This window comes from Varanus komodoensis, unplaced genomic scaffold (genome assembly GCF_004798865.1).
Source record: "Varanus komodoensis strain SLA01 unplaced genomic scaffold, ASM479886v1 scaffold106, whole genome shotgun sequence".
Taxonomy (NCBI): domain Eukaryota; kingdom Metazoa; phylum Chordata; class Lepidosauria; order Squamata; family Varanidae; genus Varanus; species Varanus komodoensis.
Window position 1 is genome coordinate 375,705 of NW_025335301.1, and position 21,398 is coordinate 397,102.

Genomic DNA, 21,398 nt, shown 5'->3' on the forward strand with positions numbered 1-21,398 from the left:
GTCTTGTCTGTTTGTGTTTTAAAGTGTTCCCCTTTCTGGGAGGTAGGCATAGCTCAGAGAGTGTTTTGGAGGTTCCACAAACAACACTAACCATTACACCAGGGGTCCTCAAACTTTTTCACCAGGGGGCCAGTTGAAAGGTGCTGGTGCTGGGCACAGGCCGGAAAGGTGGTGCCGGCGGTGCGTGCGGGCTGGGGCAGGGGCAGTGCGTGCAGGCACGTGTGCTGAGGCGGGGGGCGGGGTGTGTGGCAAGGGGAGGTGAGGCGAGGCAGGGGCAGGCATGTGCTGCAAGGCAGGTGCATGAGGGAGTGACTTGCTCGCTTAGAGATTGTTTTCTCCGAGTGAGCAAACCGCTGCCTCCCCGCGCATGGGATGAGGTGGGTGGCAGCAGGTGCGCGGCAGCAGGTGCGCGAGCGGCGGATCCAAATGGGCATGGCGGGCCAGATGGGGCCCCTGGGTCGTAGTTTGAGGACCCATGCATTACAGTGATGTCAATCATCAGTTAATTATTGTAATTTGTGGCCTGCAGTTCTAGGGTGCTTCTTCCTGGGAAGGTTCTACACTTGGATGTTTTCTTTCCTTGTAGGAGGTGACCAGAGTAAGGGAGGGAATTGTAAGAAACTGAGGTTCTGGAGGTAGTTGGTGGGATGTAGTCTGTGCTGAAGAAGCTGCTGGGATGTGTCCATGCGTGCAGGAGATAGTCAGGACAAAATGAGCAAAAGCTTTGCCATAATAGGGCTGCTAAAAGCCTGACTGAGAGCAGTCCTTGGGGGAACACCTCATACATGCCTATAGTTTCTTTCTATATTGTCTTGTCCTAACTCCATTCCACCTTTTGCTTTATGCTCATGTGCCTCCAGAAAAATGCCTTCGTGATGTCCCATCCCCCTCCGAACTATGCATATATCTGCAGGTTAAAAAGCATCTTGTACAGGCTCCATCTGGGTAGTCCCTTCAGGGGCAGCCTACATGCTGTGTCTATTTCCTATGTGTCTGAAGAAACTGTGAATGTTCCTCCAGTGGGGTGTCTATTTATGTTTTTTGCCTTGGTGTTGTACCAGCTCCCTGAGTTGAGAGACTGTGGAGAATAAATTGAGTTTCTATTGAAGCAGAGAAGTGTTATCAGTCTCTTTACTTCCTCCTCCTGCTCTCAACTAGGTGAGCCAAAACAGGAGGGTGTTGCCCATGCCAAGTACGCCTTCCAAAGAGACAACCCCCCACCCCCGGAATACAGGAAAGTAGGTGCAGGCCAGGCCAGCCCAGCTAGATAATATGAAAATCAGCGTGGGACGGAAAGTGCTGGAGGCATCTGCTGAGGCATGGGAAGCCACCTATCCTGCCATGATAGCCCTTTGAAGACCACGTTAAGGAGAAGACTTAAGGAAGGCATGGAGCCGATGGCTGCTGAACAGCCCAGCTGGACCAGAGCAAGGCTTGGTCTCTCATTATCTGCTCTGTTTGCTCTTGATCTCTGCAGAATGTTTTCTTGGAGCCATGCTGGTCTCTTGGCCTCCATGGAGGCCACTTGAGCCCCTAAGGGATGAGGTAAGTTGGTGGGGCATGAGGAACCATGGGGGAAAGGGCAGGAGGGAGCCAACTAGCCACGGAAAGGGAGGGGTTGCCCCATTAGTCAGACCTCCCTCTGGTCAACCTTTGCATTAGCAAAGAGGAGTCAGGGTCTCACAGTGACCATTTCTGGCACTTCCTCCAGCTCTGTGGCTGTACAGCTGTGCCTTCCCATCTGCCAGAGCAAGCCTTCCAAGAAGAGGTGGAAAAGGGTGTTCACCCCAAGCCTCATCACTATGGTCAGCAAGGCAGAAGATTTAAAGCTGCCCATGGGAAGAGATACACATATGAGGATGGTGCTGGTGATTGAGAGGCAGAGAGGGAACAGGCAGGTGGCCCTGGAATTAAAGTGGGGAAAAGAGTTAAATGAAACGAGGGCGCAGCTGCCTGGAATCCAGTTGCAAGGATGGAGAATGGGCTGGGGTTCTGCAGCGCCCAACAGCAAGGAGACACCAACAAAGTCTGGGCAGCGCCCTTTTCCTTGTGCCTCCTTTCGGGCAGGGTAGGGCTGGTAGAAGCCTGCGCCTTCCTTCAAGCAAGCAGCCCTGTGTTCTCATTGTTCAGTTCTACACTCAGAGTGGGGCTTTTCGGGTACAGGGCCCAGGTGTGGTGAATCAGAAACTCAGTTGCTTCCAGGCTCTTTCCGTAAGGAGGATGCTGGCGAGTTGTGTTTTCTGCCGTGAGGCGATGAACTGGCAGGCCCCAGTGACAGGAATGAAGGCCAAATCAAAGTCCCTATAAGCAAGGCGTTTTCTTCCCCATGAAGATGAGCACCCTGAACTGAGGGAGCTGCAAAGCTTTAACGCTGAGTAGACCCATGAAGAACATGTTTGAAGGGAAGAGCGTGTTTTCCCCATCAGCAAGCTCCCTGAAATTCCAGGAAGGAAGAAAATGGCCAAGCATCCTCTAGTTGTGGATGGTGTAAAGTCCTTGTCAGAGCAGTGCAGCTAACACTGACGTTCAAGGGAAAACGCAAGCTTTCCCCTCAGGTCAAGCAAGCCCCCCTCTGTTGTCTCATTGTACAGTTCTGTTCTCATACTGTGGCTTTAGGGTACGGGGTCAGAGATGTGATGACTTGTAAACCCAGTTGCGTCCAGCCCTTTCAGTAAGGGGGATGTCCACAGATGGTCTCTGTGCAAAGTGAAGCATTGGACTGGCAGCCCCCTTTGACAGGAATGAAAGCCAAGTCAAACTCACTAAAAGAGACGTGTTTTCGTCCACATTAAGATGAGCGCCCTGAAGTAAGGAAGCTGCAAAGCTCTTACGTGGAGTAGACCCATGAACGTGTGTGAATGGAATGTCTGTTTGCGCCATCAATTGAATTAGTTATAAGCATGCAGACATAAGTTGATGAATATTAACTCACACACCCTGAATAGACAATGAGCTAATTATAATGCACATGCAATGTATGTAGGTGTATGTAATGGGACGAGACAGGAATTGCATGAAGTAGGCAGCTGGAAAGGCTGTGAACCTCCAGTCGCCAGCAAAGGGGGAAAAGGGGAGGCTTCTTGCAGATGGAGATAGAGAATAAGAAAAATGGTGTGCATGCTCTGTGGGACACCCGCCATTGCCACTGCGATAATAAATTCAGTGCTGCTTGAATTCGTGTCATGAATTTATTTCCTTTAGGAACAAAGTAAGAGTCACAGAAGAAAGAACAGGGTGGCAGTGGCACAGATAGAATGAAAGCAGATTTTCCTCGAAAATACAGTGGTTCTGATAGTCTTCCCCAGAAAACTCACTTTCTGAGCTAGGGCACACCAATGCCAGGAAGGGGTGCAGTTGAGACAAACCGCTTCTTGGTCAGAATTCAATGGCACACAAGCAACGGTGTACACTGCTAAAACCTACACGAGGCAGGACGAACAGCATTCCCATTTTACGTTAACTCAGGCTTGCTCTGATCACAGAAACCCTTTACCCTGTTTTGTTTGAATGCCTTTACATGCGAAAAATATGCCCACATCCTATCCACAGGGTAGTGGGATTGTGTTAGGGAATCATTCACTCTTGCCGTCATCGTAACTGAATTCTACATGTTGAAATGAGTTCGCTTTCACTCTGACAATGTTGAGCAGTATTGTCATGGTACTGAATGGGATTGCCAGTCCCTCAGCACTCACTGTTAATGGGTCTACTCTGAGTAAGACCTTCACAGCACCAACCATTTGGAGTGCTCCTTCCAGTGTGGTAGAAGAGAGTTTCTGATTGGGTTCATTCCTGACATTTAGGTGTGCTCATCTGAACTTATGAGAAAGCTTTCGAGTCAAACTCAGTGGTAATGGATCTACTCTGAGTAAGCTTGACAAAGACAGGCAATCTGACTTTTTGACAAGCTCCAGATGCCAGGAATGAAAGTCATCTGAAGTGATCTCTTTCCTACAACACTGAGATGAACGCTTTGAATTGTGGTTGCTGCTGTTACTCTGGGTTGGCAGTGGTAAAAAAAGGCACAAGATCCCCTGGGAAGAACTTATCTCAGGCACTAAATGATTTTGTCTAAAAATAGACAAAACCCTATGGGGAAACATGAAGACAGAATACTGAGTCATGCCATTTCATGACAATCAGCACCAGAAAGATGGAGACTAGTCTGCTGAGTCATGACTTTCTGTGCCACTCTGCGCTTTTTTCAAATCAACCCATTGAAGTAGGGCTAATTCACAGCATGTAGAAAATCAAAATAAACAGCATCTTACAGCTATCAGAAGTGTGGTTTTGGGTGAGATGGTTAGGGGATAATCCATTGCTGAGCCAGTGATAGCCCATGCCCAGCCCTTCAGTGTGGATCATCTTGTCAACTTAACTGGCAGCTGGCCCAGCACATGGGGGAGCGCTGAGAGCCCTGCACATGCAGCTGCCTCTGCCAGGGGCACCCTGAGCCTCTCCAATTGGAAGTCCGTTCTGCTTTCCAGACGCACCCCATTGCTGGAAAGCGAACCTCCTTGGATCTCATCCTCTACTGGGATCTTATCTATTGGATGACCTTATGCCTGATTGCTGGAGGGGAGTTCTATCACAGAAGCCATCCGGTATCGGAACGGCTGTCCAGCCCAAGGATGCTTTTAAGCTGTGTGGCCCCTGGAGAAGGCTGAGAGCCCTGCTGTGGGAATTCAGAGGTCTCTCCCTAGATGGTGGACTAAGGCACATGGGCTTCCTCTCCTCGACTGTAGCAAAATGCTCTGCATTCCCAAGCAGATGATAGATATTCTTTCTATATTTGCATCCGCATCTATATATTAGTACAGCAGTACCGCCGTCTCTGTGCAGGAGAGGTTCCAAGTCTCCCAGCAGATGACCAAAACTGCGGATCGTAGCAAACACCATATGCAGTTGAACCTTGACTTTCGCAGGTTTAACTTTCATGGATTTGATTATTTGTGAGTTCACCATCAATAATTAGATGGGATTGTTTTTAGGGTTTTGCGACCAACTGTGCCACAAATGGGTACCAGGGGCGGCGAGAGGGAGAAGACCTGAACGAGTGGCACTGGGTCTCTCCAGAGGCAGCTGTGCAGGGAAGGCTTCCTGCCACCACAGCTGGCCTGGAATGGTGTGCCAGCCCCTAACAAGGGCAGGGCAAGGGCCAAACTCAGGATCGGGCATGCTGTAATGCACAAAGCTCACAATTCAGGTCTGGGTTTTGCTCCAGCTCATTGGGTCTTGTTTTTAGACCATGGTCAACCATGGCTAGTGAAACCAGAGTTGCTGAACCTTTCACACCATGGGTCCTCAAACTATGGCCTACGGGCTGGATACTGCCCGCCATGCCCATTAATCATGCCCATTAATCATGCGTGCGGCAAGGTGCCGGCTTGCTCACAAGATTGTTTTCGACACGTTGGGAGAAAATGATCTCTGCGCATGCACCCGCCCCCAGCCCGGCCCGCGCCCCCTGCCGGCACCGCCTTGGCAGCCCATGCCCATCCCTGGCACCTTTCAACTGGCCCACTAGTCAAAAAGTTTTGAGGACCACTGTTTCACACCATGAACCCCATCTCTCCCAGGCTGGTCCCACGGCTTCATTGGAACACCTGAGTGCAGCATCCTTGCCTGTCTGAGAGTCCTGGGAAGGAAAGCATACAGCTTTCGGTTGGGTACTCAGGGCTCACGGACTGGTTGCCTGTCTTGCCATGAACCAATGGCTGAACTCCTCCCCTTTTCCTTTTAGGCATCCAAAGCTTTCTCCCCTTCATCCACTAGGGATGAATTTCACAGGGATAAGCAAGCCTCCACTTAACTTACTCGTATTTCAACAGATATCAACGGGAATTAGAGAGGTCTAACTTTTCTGAGGTATTTATTTAAAATATTTATATGCCATCCTATTTGCAAAAAAGCCTCAGGACGGCTCACAACGCAAAACGTAACATAAACAACATAAATAACATAAATAAAATTCCCCACCTACACTGGCTGCGATTAAAAACATAGAAAAGACAATATTAAAACTTATTAAAATACCGCTGGAATAAAAAAGTCTTAATCTTGCGCCGAAAAACAAATAACAACAGCACCAGGTGGACCTCTCTGGGAAGCGCATTCCATGGGGCACCACCGCAGAGAAGGCCCTCCTCCAGGTACTTTGCCTCCTAATTATCTTTCACAGAGGGTTCCCGGAGGAGGGCCTCTGCTGCCGATCTCAAGGGGCGGGAGGGCAAATATGGAAGAAGGCGTTCCTTCAGGTATCCAGGTCCCAAGCTGTTAAGGGCTTTATAGGTAATAACCAGCACCTTGAATTGAGCCCAGACTTCGATGGGAAGCCAGTGAAGCTGGTAGAGGACTGGGGTTATGCGAGAATAATGCCCAGGCCCCGTCAGCAACCTGGTTGCTCTGTTTTGCACCAGGTGAAGTATCCCAGTACATCTTTCCTTGTCCTTCCTATGGAGTTTACATCCTTAGATGATTGTATCCCATTGGTTTTCTTCATTCTACCAGGTTATCCTAAGGTCCATTATACCTAGCTTTCCTTTTACAACCAGGCACTGCAGGTCCTATTTTGGCCTTGAGGCTTCTACTGATTGCATAGAAACACCAAAGAATGGCATCCTTTTCCGGACTCATGTGAGTTCTGCTTTGTCATTTGATCTCCTCCAACTGGTTATCATGTCTCACCATGCATAGGATTACCCCCTTAAGGTTTTTATTAATTGTGGACACCTTCGTGGCTTTAAAAATGTTAATGATGTAAACAAATCATTTATGTAATAATACAAGTTAATGATAAGTAGGTGAATAAACAGGGCCCCACTGGAAGTAGGCAGAACTAGGCCTCGGCCTCCCTCCCAGGCCTTTCTCTGTGGAGGCCCCCATCAGCGGAACACCCCCCCCCCCCCCCCCCCCCCCCCCCCTTTCTTTGGGGCCCCCCCCCTCGGGACCCCCCCCCCCCCCCCGCGGTCCACCCCGGTGTCTTGGTGCCGCCAGGCTGGGGCTGCCTTTCCCGCCGAAGCCTATCAAGACTTGCTTGGAGGGCAGCTGCTGAGGGGATTCCGTGCCCAGCTAGTCTTTGTGCTTGCGGCTGGGTTAGGTAGGCTTTTTAACGTCTCTCCGACTTTCCACCCGCACTGCCTGCCATTGCCCGCCTCACGGATCGCTGGAGGCCTCGCACTGGCCGCGGGTCGGCGCAGCGATGACATAAATAAGCGGCAGCCCAAGCGGCGCCTTGCCCCGCGCCCCGCCCGAGGGCAGCCCGCGCCCGCGCCCGCGCCCGCCGCCGCGCGTGCACCTTCGCAGGTGTCACGTGGCCGAGGGCGGGCGCTCCGGCTGGAGCCGGCCCGGCGTTGCCAGGGCGGCGGCCAATGGGGAGCGAGCGGGTGGGCGGGAGCGGAAGGCGCGCGGCGCGCGGCGCGGAGCCAATCGCGGCAGGCCCCTCCCCGTCTGTCATCCGGGCGGCCTGCCGGTTCCCCTCGCCGCCTCGTCTTCCCCAGCGTCGCTTGTCCTCGCCGCCGTCCTCATGCAGCCCGCCGGGGGCCCCGCCAGCGAGGGAGCCGCCTATGGCCCGTCCGCCGGGCCGGCCGCCATCCAGATCAGCAGGTAGCGCCGCGCCTCTGGGCATGTGCAGAGTAGCGGAGGCGTGCCCCTGGGCGTGGGCAGAGTCCTGGGGATGGAGGGCGTGCCTCTGGGCCGGCGAAGACTGCGGGGGGCATCCCTCTAGGTGTGGGCAGAGTATTCCTCTGGGCATGGACAGAGGACCCTGGGAAGGAAATTTTTCACCTGGGGACGGGTAGAACTCCGTCTGCTCTTCTGGAAGGTACTTTAGGGCACCTGCTCTTTTGAAGGACAGATATCCCTGTCTTGTTGCCAGATGACCATGCACAGATGACTGTGCTAAAAATATGCAGTGATATAACAATGAATTAAAAAGAGAGCTAAATGGAGGAAAAGTAGGAAGCAAGCAAAGTGCCCCCGAACCACACGTACAGTCTGTTGAGGAGGAAGCTAGAACAGCAGCACAATGCAGGCAGTGTCTTCCTCAAAAAGTGGAAACCATGAAAAATCAAGAACATGGCCCTTGTGGCATCATCTCAAAGTCTTCTCACGAGAGGCAGCTTTTCTCCCAAACATTTCATAGTCTTGGTACCCTGCTCAAAAAGGCTCTGCTCCAATTTACAGTGATGAGAGAAACTGCACTGCTACGAGGTGCTCTTCTCCCATACTTTCACCTGTTCCAAGGTGGTTCTTAATTGCACCACCTGAGGTGCCTGACAGTGAGGAACAAATCATGGTGAGCATGGAGCATGGTGAGAACATGCTTTCTCGTTTGGGGCACTGACTGGTGGGGTGCTGGCAATCCTGAGACACTTCCATGTTGATATTTACTATATCTTTATATTTGCTGTTAATATATATGGTATGTTGTGGTATTGGTGCAATAGACACAAAGTCAAATAAGCAAAAGGGACCTTCTAATAGTAATTGGGGGTGTGGGGAGCAAAAGGAAGAAGGAGTTAAAAAACAACTTGGTAGGTTGGAAGAGAAGAAGGCTCTTGCTTCACAGCTTGTATTCATGTGGGTTTTGGAGGGTGAGGTGCAGTTGGGATTTAGAGCATATGGCTCAGATGGTGACAAAGTAACATACTCTCTGCAGTATAAAATGTTGCTTTGTGGCAGTGGGAAAGTCTTGTAGCCCCTTAAACAAGGTCTTATTCTGGTGAAAAATCCTGCTTTTTCTTTTTCTTAGTTTTTCTAACTAAGATGACCCATACTTAGAGTCATGTAAACTAAGATGACCCTAAATATGGGTCATCTTAGTTTCCATTATATCACTTGCTGTTCTTGCTAGCAAGGACTAATGGAACTGTTTTGCAGGATACTGGGGTGTTCAGCCTTCACTCCACACTTTGTCTGTGTTCAATAAGCAAAACAAGGCAAAAGAGTGGGAAGGCCAGACTGCAGGTACTTTACAGGATATTTCTGTGGACATATTCAACTAGCACCCCTTTTTGGCCCAGGCTGTTTCAAGTTAATTTTTAAGTGGTTTTATGTGGGTTATTGAGGTTTAAACTCCACTGTTACAGTGATGAGAGGCACTCCTTTGGGTGTGGTGGTGAATAACCTTACCAGGTTTCATGTGCTCTCATGGGGAAAGGCTGGATAGGACAGCTTCCTGCCTGCTGAAGGTCCTACGTTGAAAGAGTCTTGTCTGAGGCACCTAAGAGCCAAATGCACATCAATGTAGACAATGTTCAGATGGCTGGTCCTTGCAAGGAAGCTTCTGATATGCCCAGCTTGCTGGATGAGAGCCAGTACATTCCATTCCTTGCACCTTTTTATCCATTTAGCTGTTGCTTCAATTGCAGCTCTCAAGGAAAGTAGGAAGGGAGCTGTCCAATCCTACCCATCCCGACGACACCCACCGTAGGTTACTGCAATGCACTACAACTCCAAAAACTGCTTGAAAACTCCCTTTCAGGACACAGCAGCAAAGCCGTCAGTCAGTCAGTAGCGCTCTGCTGCTGGGCTAAATTCAAAGTACTGCTTTCAGATAAGAGGCCTAGAGATTACGCAGCATGGGCCTGGGGGAACTTGAAGTTCCACCTGCCCAATTACTGAGCCTTTTGGAGGCACTTCTAGTTCCTGAGAGAGTGGGTGACGCAGGGGCAGGGCCCTTGCTTTAGCTGAAGTCTCTCTTCCCGGGAATGCTCTCGTCTTCCTCATGCACCAGTGTTCTTGCTGAGGGTTATCAGGTGACAGGTGAAGCTAGGTGCTAATGTTATCTTAATTAGCCTAGGAAATAAGCTCACAAATGTTATTAGCCTGGTACTGTTGTATTAGCCTGCTCAGGGCTGGTGGAGGAGTGATGGAAAGCTGCGTAGGCCTTCTGTGCTGGGAATGGAGGTGGGGCTTCCCTCCTCTAGTGGTGGTGTTTGAGTCTGCACCCCAACCCTCTTCTGACAGTCTGCTCCACTCCCAGCCTGCTTGCTTTTGCTGCCTTGACAAAGCCAGTACACCGTGCTTACTGCCATGTGGATGGTGAATGCATTTTATGCAATACTTTATGGCCTGAGGCACCACTTGTTTGCTGTGGGTGTTTGTTTGTAGCAGCACCAACCTGCTTCTTCAAGGGCTGGGCTGGGCTGTAGTGACAGGCATTTGGTTTGAAGTTGACCTTGTCTGGGAGAAACACACAGACCTGAGTCTTTCTTTGGAGGTTGATTGTTGCCAAGGGTGTGACGCACCTCTCTGGCTTATCCCCCCCTTGTTATTTTTTGAAAACAGACAAGCTTGGAGTTGCTGAGTTTCAATGTGACAATAAGCTTCCATTGATCTGTCCTACTGCTGCCAATGTACTATGCCTGCACGGGGACATTTTTTCAAGTAGATTTAAGATATTGTTAGTAGTTCGAGGGGAAGAATCTCCTGATGTACCCCATCAGTAGAGTAGCTGATATCCATGGAGCACGCAGCTGGAAATTGCAAATTGGCTCAGGTGTTGTCTTCCCTTGGTATGTCAGCAATAAGCAAGGGAGAACAATTTACGCTCTCTGGCTGGCTCCTTTAGCCCACAGGGCATTCTAATCTACATGCTCCCTTGGGTGGGTTTTTACACCCAAGGCACTTAAGACTTCTGAGCAGAGCTGGCTGTTTTTTCTGTAAATCAGCTGTGCTCTTTGTTGTGCTGTTTTTGTGCTGTTGGAGGTTTGTGCAGGCTAAGTAAAAAAAATAAGTCCATCTGGGTTTGTATTCATAAATATCTCTTTGGGCTTCTATAATGGTTAATTTTGATAGCTACTGGAAGCTGTTTTTTAGACAACCAAGCAAAGATCATGTGTAACCAGCATGCATCTGTGTTCTCATGTCCTTGATTTGGTTTTCATGAGTATTGATTTCTGGGAAAACTCAGCCTTTTCCACCTCTGGTATCACTTTGCAGACTGCTTCACCAGCAGTGAAAAAGAATCTCATTACAACAGAGTTGGAGGAAGTGAACAGCTGGATTTGCACAATCAAGGGTCATAGTCTGACTTGGTAATGGGCATTGCGCTTAAGGGCTCTTGACAGAGTTCCTCTCTCTAAGCTCAGGGCTGCTTTGCATCTATTCTTTGGGTCCTCAGTACCAAACCTAGCTTTGTTCCCATGTGATGTGCGGGCATTTGGCTACCTATAAATAGAATTGGAGTGACTGCAACATGGAAAAAGTGCTTTAAAATATAGTGCTAATAGAAAAGATTTTTTACTCTTCCACTTCCATTTTTAGCACTTTCCAGATTTGTTGGACTGCATCTACCAGCATCTCCAGGCAGTAGTCCTAGGGTTATGCTGCCAGGGATGATGGGAGCTACAGTCCAAGACCCCAGTTTGGGGAAGGTGGACACGATGGATTTCAGCTAATGACTCCATACCAACGGAGGAATTCTTGATGTCTCCAGGGTGATCAGAATGTTGAACGCGCGCCTTAAGGCTTCTGTGCCTCCTTCCTTGCCAAGCTTTTATCCACTCATCTCAGGCTGGTGCCATCTTTGCTCATGCAAATGTTGGATGCAGCCCTGCCTACCTTTCACATGAGTGTTAGATCAGAAACAGTGTGGCTCTCATGTGGGAAAAGGTTCCTTATGCTGACCTGTGCTTATGACCTTACCATGTCACTAACTTTGCACTACAACTAGCATCCAACTACAGTTAAAAGTGGATTTCAGTCTCTGGTTTTGAGCTAGCCATAGTGTCAGAGAGGGATGGAAGGGAAAACGCGCAAGAGAGGCAAGGAGAAACCTGGTGGGGATGGGAAGTCAGCTTACCGCTCAGGCATTTGTGGCCTGAGGCGCCACTTGTCTGCTGTGGGTGCTGGTTTGTTGCAGCACCAACCTGCTTCTTCAAGGGCTGGGCTGTAGTGACAGGCACATAGTTTGAATAAGAAGCATCAATATCCTGTGAACCTTTGTGCTGGACGTGCTCGAAAAACTGGACTGCTGCCTGCTTAACATGACTGCCATTAAATCCATGTTGGGAATTTTCTGGAAAAGAATTGAGTAATTGGCATCAGAAAAAAAATATCAGTTTGCATCAGAAACCCTCTAGAGAGTGAGCCAGTTTGTTTATAAAATGCAAGTAAATAACAAAGCTAAAAAGTGATCCATGTTAAATAGAATTGTCCCAAGTATTTGGGGAGAAATGAAAGCACCCTGCTAAATCAGGCACAAAGAGTGCTCATCAGTGGTACCTTCTCAAACTGGAGGGAGGTAACTAGTGGGGTGTTGCAGGGCTTGGTTCTGGGCCCAGTGGTCTTCAACATTTGTATTCATAATTTAGATGAGGAAGTCCAAGGAAAAATAAATAAAACTGGGTGGAATAGTGAACACCCTTCAAAACAGAATGAAGATCCAGGGTGATCTTGATAGACTTGAATGCTGGGCTGAACGCAACAGAATGAGATTCAATAGGGACAAGTCCTCCATTTAGGAAAAAGAAACCAACTACATCAATACAAAATGGGGAATGCATGCTTCAACAGGACTGGAAAAGAGAAAGACCTCGGAGTAATTGTGGACAGCAGGCTAAAAATGAGCCAACAATGTGATGCAGCTGCCAAAATGGCAAATGCTATTTTGGGATGCATTAACAGAAGTATCACTTCCAAATCATGAGACTACTCCTCACTCGTCCAACCTCACCTGGAATACTGTGTCAAGTTCTGGGCACTAAGATTTAAGAAAGATGCAGAAAAATTAGAAAGGGTCCAGAGGAGGGCGACAAAAATGATCCAGGATTTGGAAACATTACCCTGTGGGGAGAGACTGAGAGAATTGGGCATGCTCAGTCTCAGGAAGAGAAGACTGAGGGGGGACATGATATCCTGCTACAAGTACCTCAAAGGCTGTCACAAGGATCTCTTCTTGCTGATACCAGAGTGTAGGATATGGAATAACCAAGACAAGTTGTGACAACCCAGATTCAGGCTGAACATCAGGAAAAGCTTCCTCACTGTCAGAGCATTGCGACAGTGGAACCAGTTGCCTGGAGAGGTGAAGGGCTCTCCCACACTAGAGACATTTAAGGCAAAACTGGACAGCCATCTGAATGGGATGGTGTAAAATGGTGACCCATAACAGCAGGGGGTAGGGTCCCTTCCTGTCTCATTACTGACATATGTCTATAGTTTCTTAGAATAGCAGCACCAGAAGGGGCCAAGAAGGTCATCAATCCATCCCCCTGCTGTTGCAGGATGCCAAGTCACACTATCCCACTCAGATGGCTGTCCAGCTTCCCCCTACCTTTTTATTTTTTAAAACAAAACATAAATATAATTGAAATACAAATACATATTCTTCAAGATATATCAATAATATTAGCATCTAAATTAACAATAAACACCGTGCACCTGCTCCCCAGGAGACCAATTGATACTTCTATTTCATTTCACATATTGTAACAATTAACCAGTATATAATGTACTTTAATTATACCCATATCCCCACCAAAAATTCATGTATTCTTAATTAGGCTTACAGCCTTTCCCTTCCATCAGTACTGCTTTTACAGGTCCAGTTTTGTTTTGAATGTCCAGGCAGCTGGTTCCACTGTTGCATTGCTCTGACAGCTACGAGTAGCAGGTTTTTCTCCTGGTGTCTAGCCTCAGCCTTGTTTACTGCAGTTTAAGCTGGTTGTTCTGTGTCCTACACCCAGGGATGTGTGAGAAGAGGTCTTGTCCTTCCTCTTTGTAACAGCCTCTGAGGTACTCGCATAGTGTTATAATACCCCCTTGTAGTCTTCTCTTCTCTAGTATAAACATGCACAGCTGTCTCAGCCTTTCATCACAGGGCCTAGTTTCCAAATCATCTTTGTTGCCCTTCTCTGAACCCTTTCTAGTTTTTCTGCATCTTTTTTAAACCTGGGTGCCCAGAACTGAGCACAGTATTCCAGGAATGGTCTGACAAGTCCTGAGTAAAGGGAAGCTAGTACCTCTCTTGTCCTGGAAGTGGTGCTTCTACTTATGCATCCCAAAATAGTGTTTGCCCTTTTTGCAGCTACATCGAATTGCTAGCTCGTGTGTATCATGTTGTCCACAACTACTCCAAGGTCTTTGTCTTATTCAGTGCTGTATTCCCCATCTTGTATCGATGCATTTTGTTTTTTTCCTAGGTGGAGAGCATGGCTTTGGTCCCTGTTGAATGTCATTCTGTTGCTTTCTGCCCAACATTCAAGAAGATCTAGATCGCCTTAGAGCTTCTTTTTGTCTTCCAGGGTGTTAGCTGTTCCACCCAGCTTTGTGTCATTGTAAATGGAAGTCCATTCTTGTTCCCTGGACTTCCTCATCAAGATAATTAGTAAAGATGTTGAAGAACACTTGTCCCAGGACGGAGCCTTGTGGTACCCCAATTGCTACCTTGCTCCAGCTTGAGAAGGTGCCATTTATAACTGCTTTTGTAGCCAGTTGTGGATATAACTAATAAGGGGACTAAGGCTACTTTTTTACCCAAACCCAGCCTGAACCCCAAATGAAATGGATCTAGCTAATTGGTCTTGTGCTGTCTGGACCTGGTTGGCAAGCAACTGCACACAGAGCTTGCTCAAGAAGGAAATATCATCACTGGCCTAAAGTCATTGAGAATTTTTTGGTTCAGGAAGGGTGTATCCAGCAGTAGTCTCACCCCTGTTTTTTCAGGGTTCATTAAAAGCCTCACGGCTCTGAATATATCTGAATGTGGACACCTACCAGCTTTCCATTACAGCCCGTAAGCATTTTCCTCTGCTTGCGTGCAAGACCTCCTTATCAGGGCTGCTCAAAAACAGGCTCCTGTTTTTTCCCTCTTCAAAAAATTTGACAGGGAATCTGGGCAGTGGTGGTTTTCTGCTCAGAGGAGGACTTGGCTGACAAGTCAGTCAGTATTTGTGGTGGTTGCTGCCATCTCCTTCTCACTGTCGTCCTGGATGCACACAGGGCTTGGGAGAAAGTAGGGTCTTCTCTCAGTCCCCCCACCCCCAACGGAGTCACCCGATACTGATGAAGCCAGGAAGGAGGAAATTCCCTGCCTTCTGTCATGCCTGGCACGTGTCGGTGCACTGCAGTATTCCCTTATAGTTCTCATTTGCCTGCTTCTAATATGAACTAACATAGTAAATATAGAAGCAAATAGCTTTAAGCAATGGAGAGGACAAACCCACAAATGGGAGTGCTTTTGATGCACGGCCGTGTGGATGCCCGATATACGCTTGCCCAGCTGATCCGCAGCTTCTGCGGGGAAGTAGCTGCACATGGAGGGCATTCCCCACCCTCCTTCCCCACCATCCCAGTCACTCCCTGGCCAACCTCCAAACAGCTGCCTGCTGCAGGGCTGCAAGCTGCGGAGTTGTGCACTCTGGCCATGTGCCAGCACCCAGCTGTGTTCTGGCCAGCCCTAAGCAGGAGCAGCCGGTGCGCGATTGAAGCAGGGAGGTGGGCCTGCTGGAAGGGCCTTCTTGCGCACTTCCTCCACATCCCTGTTCTGCTCTCCAGGCCACAGAGGGGCACAGCGGAGTTTGAGAATTTTGCATCTGCGACCTGCTGCACTGGAGGCCTTTGAGACCGCATCTGGCTCGTGTGCCTCCTGTCCACGCGTGGGTACTGGAACATGCACTGCAGACCCTCAGCAGTCCTTGGGCTGCAGCAACTGCAGCGCTAGCTTGATGAGCCATTGGACAAGAGCAGCTGAATAAGGGGTGCTTTCGCTGGAAGTAGGCTCTGTTTCTAAGGATCGATGTGCTACCCTCTGCCCTGGCTGAAGAGTTTGCTGTAGAAGATATTTCTTCGGAACAACTTTGGTTGGATGCTAGAGTGGCTTCTCAGACCAGGGTGACTGGACATGCTGCATTAGGAGCCATTCGTCCCCTTTTCCTCAGCAACAGGGAAGTCTCTCTGCTGATTGTGTTTAGAGTCTCTTGCTGTCAGGATTCAGAGGAATTCCTTTTCCTACATATAGTAGGCCAAGAGGCTTGAACGCGTAAATGGGCAGCTTGTGCAAATGTTTGTGTATGTCGCTGCTACATTTCCAGGCCACTATCTTTCTTCGGGAGATGGGAAACAGCCGAAAGTGGAAAGTGGAGGCAGGATGCACTTTCTGTCGCTTCATTGTTGAGCTGGAGCAGGCATGCACCTGAAGGCGGCCATGCTGAGGGCATGGCGGTATCTGGGGGCAAATCCCTGGCAGGTTAGCACTGCTGCTGGCAGGTAAGCATTCAGGTGGGCACACTTGCAGATTGGCAACGGACCTAGCACAGGAATGTGTCTGTGTTCCTTTGAGTAACATGCTAGCCTCTGGCACTAAGTCTTCAGTTCCAGTTTAACTATAGAATAACCAGATGGTCTTTGGACAAATCTTTGCCTCTCAGCTTTCACTTTAATCATAAAATTTCAGAGTTGGAAGGGCCAGAAGGCCATTGGGTCCAACCCCCTGCTCAGTGCAGGACTCAAACCATCCCTCTCAGATGGCTGTCCAGCTGCATTTTGAATGCCTCTAGTGTGGGAGAGTCCACTGCCTCCCTAGGTCATGGGTTCCGTTGTTGTACTACTTTGTCAGGAAATTTTTCCTGATCTCTAGCCAGAATCCGTCCTGGGAATAGTTTTCTAAATCTCCTGTGGATGTGGTTTACCTGGATTTCAGCAAGGCCTTTGACAAAGTGCCCCATGATATCCTGGTGGAGAAGCTGAGGAGTTTTGAGATACACCGATGCACTGTCTGATGGATTAGGGCATGGTTGATGGACTGAAAGCAGAAGATAACTATTAGTGGGGAATCATCAGGAGGGCAGCCAGTGACAAGTGGGGTCCCCCAGTGCTCTGTCTTGGGGCCAATCCTGTTCAATCTTTTCATCAGTGGCCTGGAAGAGGGGCTGAGCAGTCTGTTGATCAAATTTGTGGATGATACTAAAAACGGGGGCAGTGGCCACAACTGAGGAGCAGGTACTCCAGAACCAGAAGGATTTGGACAGACTATGGAAGTGGGCAGGAGACAACAGGATGGCGTTCAATGTGGATAAGTGCAAGGTCTTGCACTTGGGGCATAGGAATGGGTGTCATAAGTACAGGTTAGGGGACAAGCGGCTGGAGAGCAGCGCTTGTGAAAGGGACCTCGGGGTGCTGGTTGACTGCAGGCTGAACATGAGTCACAGTGTGATGCGGTGGTCAAGGGGGTGAACACCACCCTTGGTTGCATAGCCAGAAGCGTGGCTTCTAGATCGAGAGAGGTATTACTGCCACTCTATACAATTCTGGTGTGCCTGCAAATGGAGAATTGTGTTCAGTTCTAGGGTCCACATTACAGGAACAATATAGGCAGGTTGGCGGTTAGGGCCACAAGGATGGTGACCGGATTGCAAGGGGCAAGACCGAGGGAGCTGGGTCTTTTCAGCTTGAGAAGAGGAGACTCCGCAGGGATCTGTTGGCAACATGGGTATGTGAGGGGGTGTCACACGAAGGTGGGTAGATGCCTGTTTTCTCCTGTGGAGGAGGGCAAGACACATTCCAATGGTACGCATGCTCATGAGCAGAGCTGGCTGGAGCTGGGGGTCAGACTAGATGGCCCAGGAGACCGCTTCTGACTCGCTCTGTTTCTCTGTTTTTATGGATTCACCCCACTCCACCCCTTGTGTTGCAAAAAGCTTTCCACAGTAGCTGTGCCAAACTTCCTTCAAGTGGGCACAGCTTTTGGAGAAGATGGAAAGAAATGCTACACCTGTCTGGATTTTCCCATGTGTGCTTCCTGTCCCCTTCCCATGAGGGCTCCCACTCGCTTGCTTGGCTGCCAGGGAGCCAGGAGTCGGGGGGCCGTGGCATCTCCTGCCCCTCCTGCTTGCCTGGGCCAGAGCAGGAGGCAAGAGAGCATGTAGCCCACCATGGGACAGGGCCTGGTCGGGCACACTGCCCACAGCCGTTGCTCCATTGAGCCCGCCATGACGCGGCCTGTGCACTTGTGGAATGCAGGGGCTGCAGCTGAGCTGCTCTGGGTTCCACGCGGCTGTGTGGCTCACATGGGCTGTGCATGCCACAGGGGTGAGGACTGTGGAGGCTGTGGGCAGCTCCTCTCTGCCACGTCTAGGGTTTCGAGGCAGATGTCTTGCTGGTGGCCTGCCAGTCCCTTTGCTGGGACCCTTGACGGAAGGCCCGGGTGCCCTTTTCAGGGCTGGTGTTCCTCAGTCATGTGGCTCTGCCTCTGGGGAGTCAACAGGGTTTCTATGGTGACTCGCCCGAATTGGCTGGGTGACCTCCTTTCTAGGCCGGGTGCTCCGAGGGCCAGTCAGAGGAGTGGCCTCAGGTGTGGCGCAGGCAGTGAAGTGGCGGTGCTGGCTTGGGGCACGAGCAAGGCCTCTCCTCTCTGTCGTTGGAGTGGCAGCTCCCCTTGCCTGGGATGGGCGCCTCGGCCTTCGCTCGTCCGAGATGGGCTCCGCAGCACTTGAGTGCGCTCAGAGGGGCTGCTCAGGTGCAGGGCCGGGCTGCAGGGGCACGTCCTCCCCGTCCCTCGCCCGGTGCCCTCGAATGCCTTGAATGGTGGGATGGTGAGGGTGTGCCCGGGGATGGCTGGGACCACCAACAGAGTCAGTTTATGGATTGTGCCGTGGCTGGAGAGCAAGGGTGGGCTGGTGGACCGGGGTCTCTGGAAAGCAGTGCTTCTAATCACGCCACATGAAACTGGGGGAGTTTGGTTTCTAGAATGGGCTCTGATGTGAGAAACCATTTTAACAAAATCATGTTTCTCAGGCTGGGGCAGGAGAGTGTGGTGCAAAGGTTGGCCAGGGGGCAAGTCAGTAAAATGGACGTGCAGGGCAGGTCAAGCATTTCTTATTGCCCAGAGTTGCCCTTGCCTCTCAAGCTCCCAGGTACCCAGTAGCTGGGATTTCCCACAGCCTGGGCAGGACAGGTGAGAGGGTGGCGCTTCACGGTGGCTCCATTCAGGCAGCGCAGAGTCGGTCCTCCAGATAATCGGCAGCAGCTTCTCGTTGGCCTGACCACAGCTCACTATAGTGTCTGAAATCTTTGGTTCGTGCCACTAATTTGCCTCCAAGTCGTGGTTTGGCCAACAACTTCATATTGTGGCAGATGATTCCAAGTATTGATTGCTTGCCAGATTTGAATGCAGCTGCAAACCAGAACAGGGCATGGGCAGGTGGGAGGAGGGAGCAGCCGCTCATATTCAGAATGAGTGAGCAGTCCTTCCGCTTGCTCCCAGTCTCTGAACAGGGAAAGCTGGAGGACTGGAAGCATGAAGTATGGACAACACGTTCTCATCTTGGCCCCAGTTGGGTGTCTGTTGATTAGCACAGAGGTCTCGTCTGTTTTTTCCCATGCTTCTTCTGGTCTAACATGAAACCAATAAACCAGCTAGTACAAATGAGCAACATCCCTTTGAAATAATTTTCTCTGCCTATCACAGTACAGTCATGGAATTTAAACTCCTGCCCTTTAAGGTAGGTGGGTGTTATTAAATTCTTCAGCCAGATGTCCGATGCAGAGAGGCTGCACACGTCATGGTTCACATGAACTGAGTCACACGACAGTGTATGACCTGACATCCATAATGTTGTATAAACACGGGAACATTAGTGTGTGTACAGTTTTGGTTTACCTGGCTTTGTCATGAGGTGGGGGTGGTACAAAGTGCTTCTGCAGTTCCTCCTGTGTGTGATCACGGTGGGACTGTGACACAAGGGTAAGTGAGCTCTGTCCTGTGGTGAAGGCGTGCAGCCTGAGCTCTCCAGAAGGGCCGTCGCACGGTGCCCAAGTGCCTGATCCGCATGGAAGTGTCCCAGTTCCTTCCAGGATATCCTCAAGCCAGCCTGGAAAAGGGCCTGCCTGAGCCCCCGCAGAGCCGTTTCTGCAGAAACAGTGGACTGGGAGGGCCAGGGGTGGCACTCAGTGCAAGGCAGCTTCCCCTGCTGCGAAAGGCCCTCTCTGACTTGCGAAAGCGCTTGAAGTCTGACCCTTGTCTTCATGGCTGTGCAGACGGCCCCTTCTTTTCTCAGCTGCGTCCCTTTCGGGTCTCAGACAGCACAGCAGCTCCTGGCTGCATCAGTTGTCAAGCTGAACATGCGGTCTGCAGTGGAGCACTTGCTGCGCCAGGACTTGCCTCTGTCCCACGCAACAAGATGTGGCGTTGGCCATTCCCGCTCCTGTTCTCACTGGCCTCCAGTCGTGGCTGTTGCGGCAATTCAGCAGCAGCCCACGTGGCTTGGGAGAGTGTATCTGTGTGCTTTCTTTCCAGGGCTCGGCTGGTGATCCAGGCTGGGGCACAGCAGCTGCTTTGTCTCAGTCTTTCCTACCCTAATTCTTTTCTCCTCTTAAATCTAACAGCATGTTAATCTGCAATTAGTTTTTACAGGATTGAGGCATGTTGCTCTTGACAGGAACCAGGTGCACAGGTGTCAGAAACTGGGGGAAGAAAGGTGGTACGCAGGATTTTTGTGTTAAGCTACTTTAAATGGCTGGTCTGGCTGCCTGTCTTGATCAGGACACTTTGCGGGCTGCCTTCTCCTGCGTGAACCTGCCCACGTTTCCAGGTTGTCTGAGGAGGGGGGCCTGACCATGAGCAGAAGCACTGGGAGTGGTCCTCATCTCTAGTGTCCTTGGTTGTGGGAGGGGCTTCACAGGAGACTGGTCTTGTCCCCTGAGATTTTGGTCTTTGTGAGGAAGCTGTTGTTTCGCTGGGTGTTTGGGTTTCCATGAATTCCTGTTTAACCTCTGACTCTTGTGTTTCCTCTTGATGGGCTTTAAACATCATCTCACATTCTTTCTCTTTGCAAGCTGCAGGTAGGCTCAGGAGTCCTTGAGTATTGTGGTGAAAGAGTCAGGCTGTGGTGTGCTGTGGCCTTAAGCAAATCATCAGAGCTGGTGTACCTAGTCTGACAGGTTGTTCAGCCCTGGGTAACCTCTGCTCCTTTCTTGCTCTGTTGGCCCCCAAAGCCCACCAGGGCTGGAGGTGTCTGCTGTGTGGTGTTTGACATATAGAAGCATAGAATCCTGGAAGAGCAGAATTGCAGGAGGCCAAGAAGGCCATCGGTTGCAGCCCCTGCCATTGCAGGACACCAGTTTATCCAATCCCACTCTGGCCTGGCTTGGCTGCCCCAGGAGGGCCCAAGGCTACCGCAGGGGAGGTGCTGAATGCTGGAGGGAGGGAGTAGATTGCTCTGTGTTCCAGCACTGGCTTTTCTGGCCTCCTTCCCCCTGGGGTCTGCTGGGTGCCTTCCCAGCTTTTCTCCCTCTCCATGCATTTGCGCAAGGGTCTGAAAAGGTGTCCCTGTCACAACAGTGGCTGAAGGGTGAGAACGAGGCTCCTCCCCCTCCACTGCAGCCCCTTGGCCTCCTTTCTTCCTCCAGCCCATTTTCTACCCCCTCCCTAGTCATGCGGGTGAAGGGATTTAAGA

General features: G+C 50.3%; 1 protein-coding gene across 3 annotated transcripts in view; it reads left to right on the forward strand.

Moving 5' to 3' along the window:
* Positions 1 to 7,473: 7,473 nt before the first annotated feature.
* The window catches only part of ACOT7 (acyl-CoA thioesterase 7), a 93,214-nt gene continuing 79,289 nt past the window's right edge, over positions 7,474 to 21,398 (forward strand). For all 3 annotated transcript variants that reach the window (XM_044419644.1, XM_044419645.1, XM_044419646.1), the window contains exon 1: positions 7,474 to 7,605. In XM_044419644.1, coding sequence (XP_044275579.1) covers positions 7,526 to 7,605 — 80 coding nt within the window. In that variant the 5' untranslated portion in view covers positions 7,474 to 7,525. The remainder of the gene's footprint in view (positions 7,606 to 21,398) is intronic.